The following is a 5,577-nucleotide window of genomic DNA, read 5'->3' as shown; positions in this document are numbered from 1 at the left end:
TTCTCTGTGGCAACGACAAAACACAGAAATCCCCGCCCACTCGCCTTTCTGATTGGCCGAAACGTACGATCTGTTTACGCGAGGGCGAGTTCATAGGTTCGAAGGTAGTGCCAGTTCACGTTGCCGACGCCACCCTGGAGTGGCAGGATAGCGCGAGAGGGGCGTGGCTAATTGTAAAGGTTGGTTTACGTCGCAAGCAAAGGGGCGTGGCCCGCGAGCGCGCGCGCCGGAGCGGGGCAGATGTTGCGTTGAGGTGCGCGCGGACGGGCCGGTCACTTCGCTATGATAATACAGGCGCGCGGGGTGCCAGTTTATTCCACGTGCGTTTCGGCAACGAGTAATCGCACATCTTCGCACATATTCAAAAGTACTCTCGTGCACACCACTTGGAACTATTAATCCTAAATGACGTCACCAGGCCGTCCACTCACTCTACTGCTCATTTACATAGAAAGTACATTTGAATGAATGCTGAAGTGTCACTTCATGTTCTTTTTTTGCAGACTGGCATACCCTTATCTATTTTATACACAGTCCTGATTATTTAGCAGCTGCGATCCAGAATTTTCTCCAGGATCCAACGGCAGTTTCTACAATCATGCAGTACTATTGCTGTGGCACTGCAGAGGTACAGTATCAATACTGCAATATTCCATTTATTCAGGAGCAAAAAGTAGCTCCAGAGCTATTCAGTAGCGCAGAGCAACCAGAGGAAATTAGTTTTTCTCGAAACATTTACAGTTTGTTACAGGACCACAGAAAAAGGATTGACTGTAAACTTAAAAATACATTAAAATCCATTCCAGTTTAAAATTGAAGCTTAATAACCATGACTGATATTTGATTGCATGATACTGAATGGCAACACCCCACACATTCTCCCCCCGAGCAAGTGAAAGAAGAGCAGTCAAACCATTAACTACAAAAGCAATTTTTTAATTTATATTCTTTCACCTGACAGTGTATTGCATTCATATTTTAAATACATTTATACACTGTTAATTAGACATTAACTCGCTCTACTTCTGCTTTGCAGTGTATGGCATCCTTCCGTATTAACAAGCGTGTTTTGCTAGTTGTTTTTGCAGGAAATTATCCTTTGGTGATGATTTTTCTATGGGAATATATGGGAATGCATTAACAGTCACAAAAAGAATGTGAAGCAGGAACGTGAAGCACTCGTAAACCAATCTGTTACGCAATCTCTGTATGAAAGTGATTATAGCCCTTAACAAAAGTGTATTTATTTTTGCAATTTCAAGGCAGCTGCGTAAGCATCCGCACCCCCCCGACATTTGATATTACACGAAGGCACAGAATGTCCTGTGTAAGGTGCATTGGGACTCAGAATTGTAGCATCTACAGTTCGGGAGGTACATTTTTCAAGTGTTTGTCCTCTGCAGTGGACAAAAATGAATGACTCCTTCTTAAGGAGGAAAAATGTTCACATCATCATCTTAACCTGTATTCAAGGTAATACACTGTATGTTTAACGAAAAACCGAGCGAGGGCATAGTAGGGAGAGACTTTAGGTGTTACTCCCACATGTGTAAACTCCTCGTCATTGTTGGAACCGCGCTGCAAGTTTCCAGATCTCGGGCCCCTTGTCCAGCGTGAGCTCGACCGACAGGTCGTCCAGGCCCGGCAGGACAGGACAGCCCTTCTTCTCCAGATGGTGCTCCAGGGTGGACCTAATGCTGGGGGCAGAGGGGGTGGGGTGGGGGAGTCAGGTTCAGAAGAAGCAGCAGCCAGCATAGAGATCCTTTGTGCTGCGACACGCGCCTCCCACCCGCTCCCTCTCCTGCTCCCAGCTGTCGACCCCACAGGTGACCCCTGCCATCTGGGATGGAGGACGCTCCCTTGACAGATGGCGAACCGTGACGGCTCAGACCGCGGACCCCCCTCTAAGACTTTCAGGATGCCATCACACTGAAACAGGCCGCATATGTTGAGCGAAACAGATCGACTGACTAATTCTCTCTCATCTGCAATCTCATTTGCATGAGCAGCACATTTTGGGGTCAAACACCAAACACAAGCAACCAATCGCTACCACCAGTCCCATCGCTGTAAGCGTGAATCGGCGTACATGCTGTTCTCTGCAGTGCTTCTTCTGTGGGCTGAGCTACGATCCACAGGTGACTCACAACTGAGCTCTCTCTCGGTTATTAACAGTGACCCTTTCAGAGATGTTTACTTTTATTAATTTAACGCTTTCACCCAAAGCAAATGCTACATTATTATTAACTAGTACGTAGCTCATCCCTTTTATTTAAGGACACTCACACTGTTGATTATCCAGCACAAAACCCCCTGCAATCATTCACCCATTTAAACAGCAGAGCAATATAACACACACACACACACACACACACACACAAAGGGCAATTCAGAGTCATCAGTTCTCCTGAAACACATGTCTTTGGACTATGGGAGGAAACCAGAGCACCCAGAGGAAACCCACACCAACTCGCAAACGCCACAGACACCGAGCCAAATTCGAACCAAATCCGAACCCACAGCCCACGAGCTGCGAGGCACTACTGTTACCCTCTGTTCTACCAAAGCAATTTCCGATGAACTCTATGTAGCGTTATCAGCTCACACACCTTATTCACCGCGGTGACTTACACTGCTAGATACACTGCTTACACTGGGTCACTCGTCCATACATCAGTGGAACACACACACACACACACTCTCTCTGTCACTCACACACTAACTTACACACTATTCATTCAAAGGTAAGTTCAAAGGATTTTTATAATAGTCATTTTCTTATATTTATTTATTGCAGTTTACTGCATTTATGTTGTTGTTTATTAAAGTATTTGACTAGTCAAAATCAATGAAAGGTATCAATTCCAATCCTGGGGGGGGGCACCCCCCCCAGGGGTACTTAGGGTACCCTTGGGGCCTGATTAGACTAACAGAAGCGTCCAGTCTATGTTGACACACCATTCCCCTCCAGAATGGACCTTCCCCCCCGCCACGTGTTTGTGCCATTTGTGCGAAGGCCCCCAGCTGGCAGCCCGCAGGCGGACGAACCCCTCAGGTCTCCGCCAACGCCTGCGAGCTTCCAGCGGGGCTCCGGCCAGCAGCTGCGGACCATCACTTACTCCCAGTGGCCCGGGTAGTTGTGGTCTCGAAGGGCATTGCTCGTCTTCAGCAGCAGGATCTCGTGCAGCTCCTGGCAGAAGGCGTCCCTGTCCGTGGCGCCGAGGAAGGCCTTCAGCTCCCTGCGCTCCTCCTCGGAGAGCCTCTTCCGGTACTCCGCAGGGAGGTGCTCAAAGGGCTCCTGTAAGAAGTAAGCGCAGCAGGCCCCGGTCACACCCCTCTCTCTCACTCACACGCACGATGGTTTGTCTACACGTCACTGTGGGCTTTTCACACTCACTGCTGCATTAGTGCCATCATTTCTGCTTTCTTCAAGCACACTTTTCAGAGCCCATTTTGGGGTGTGAGAACATCCCCCATCCACTTGGCAGCATTGTCATCACTAATATTTAGAGGAAGCTCAGATCTCTTGGGGATGGAACTAAAGTCCTCGTTCCGCAGGGAGGGATTCAAACCTGCGACCTCGGAGTCTAAAGGCAGCAGCACTAACCACTACACCACCCGATGGCCAGTAAGCAAACTTAACATAGTATGTTGCTTAGGAGGAAATAAGGCATTCATTTATGTAGGATAAATGCAAGAATAATACACTCTGGGCGTTCCAGAGAAGAAGGCGTCAGTAAGTCTTAAAGCTTAAATCTTAAAGTTTCTCTTCCAGAATGATCTATATGGCCAACTAGCATCTTCCAGTCAAAGAACCCGAGTTCGAATCCCACCTCCTGCTGTAATTCCCTTCATCAAGGTACTTACCCTGAACTGATACAGTAAAATTACCCTGCCATATGCAGTAAATAGATAAATCAGTGTGAAAAGTAGCTTACAACTAGAAGTCACTTCATAGAAAATGCAAGTTTTAAGCATGAATGTTAGGCCAATAACTTCAGAGCACGTCCCGCTGAAAAGATAATAGGTGGGTGTTGGGGTGGAGCAGTTCTTCAAAAGGAAAGTGTGACGGGGTCAAAGGTCAGCCAAAGGGTCGTCTCCATTAATGACCCGATGGGGGTAGAGACCTCAGAATGAATGTCTGCTGAGGAGCCACAGGTTGCTGTGAGATTTCACTGATTTACGACAGCCCTGAGAAGTCTTAAATACTTTACACACACACACACACACACACACACACACACACACACACACACACACACACACACACACACACACAGTCTTTACATTTATTTATTCATCAAATGCTTTTCTCCAAGCAACTTCCAATGAACTCTGTGTAGTGTTATCAGCCCACGCACCATATTCACCGCGGTGACTTACACTGCTGGATACACTACTTACAATGAGTCACTCATCCATACATCAGTGGAACACAGACACACACACTCTCTCTCTCTCTGTCACCCACACGCTACGGGTGAACCTGAACAGCATGCCTTTGGACTGTGGGAGGAAACCAGAGCACCCAGAGGAAACCCACACAGACACAGGGAGAACATGCAAACACCAGAGAGACTGAGCGGGATCGAACCCACATCCTCTTGTGTACCACCCAGGCGATGTGAAAGAGCAGCGCTGCTCACTGTGCCGCCCATACAACTTGCAGTAAAACTATGTATTTACAGTGTAATTAACTGTGTGTACTGAATGTGTTTAACATAAATTTAAAGAAAGTGAGTATTTACCCACAGCTGGGTAATTTTTACTGTATCAGCACAGGCTCTATATCAGATCAAGGGTACTACAATGGGGGAAGGGATTCAAACCGGGGACCGTCAGATTATGAGGCTGTAAGCACAATGCTGCCGACTGAAACCATCTCCAATCTGGGCCTGAATTTCGTAACGGTTCCTTAACCGCTGTTTGAAAAAGCCCTGCGGTTTGTGACGATGTTTTTGTCCCACACGGAGCGAGAAACATGTACAGAGGGAGCCTTCCAAAGACTGCTATGTTTTATGTCCACCGCAGAAAAAAGTGTAAAATTGTGAAAAAGACGAGTCAAATTAAACAACTGCTTTGACGCCTGTCTTTTGAACGGTGTCCGAAGAGCATCACGGCACTTTTATTTATTTCAACGGACGTAAATTGACTAGCGTTTTTTTTACTGGCTCTCACCTGTCCGTTTCTGAGCCGCAGCTCTGACTTCCAGCAGGTGAGCATCTGCCAGGTGGAGGCGCTCTCTCCCAGGTTGCACTCGCCCAGGGCCTGGGGGGGACAGACGGGTCACTCTATGGACGGACACTGATACGGCCGCTGGAACAAGCTCTGTGTAGCCCGTAGTCCTGCTTTAGCGGGGGGTCGGGTTGGAGTACCTTAGCCACAGCCTCGGAGATGTGCTGCTCCATCCTCAGCGTGTCCCTCAGGTAGGACAGCAGCTGGACGTGAGCGTCCCCGCCTGCTTTGCCCAGGAAGCGAAGCGCCACCTCCAGGGCGCACACGGCATCGCACACGTCTGGGAAGGAGCACAGCACCGTCCGCATCGCGCCGCTCACCGAGCCCTTCAGGGGCTCCTAT

The 5,577-nt window shown here is 48.3% G+C and overlaps 1 protein-coding gene across 1 annotated transcript in view; it reads right to left on the bottom strand.

Annotated features, from left to right (window-relative positions):
* Positions 1-1,019: 1,019 nt before the first annotated feature.
* The window catches only part of rnf213b (ring finger protein 213b), a 44,702-nt gene continuing 40,144 nt past the window's right edge, over positions 1,020-5,577 (bottom strand). The window contains exons 63-66 of the mRNA XM_029253952.1: positions 5,376-5,573; positions 5,179-5,268; positions 3,120-3,298; positions 1,020-1,697 (exon numbers count right to left, since the gene is read on the bottom strand). Coding sequence (XP_029109785.1) covers positions 1,562-1,697; positions 3,120-3,298; positions 5,179-5,268; positions 5,376-5,573 — 603 coding nt within the window. The 3' untranslated portion in view covers positions 1,020-1,561. The remainder of the gene's footprint in view (positions 1,698-3,119; positions 3,299-5,178; positions 5,269-5,375; positions 5,574-5,577) is intronic.

This window comes from Scleropages formosus, chromosome 1 (assembly GCF_900964775.1).
Source record: "Scleropages formosus chromosome 1, fSclFor1.1, whole genome shotgun sequence".
Taxonomy (NCBI): Eukaryota; Metazoa; Chordata; class Actinopteri; order Osteoglossiformes; family Osteoglossidae; genus Scleropages; species Scleropages formosus.
Note: the sequence above shows the minus strand (reverse complement) of the source record. Positions and strands in the feature narration are given on the sequence as shown.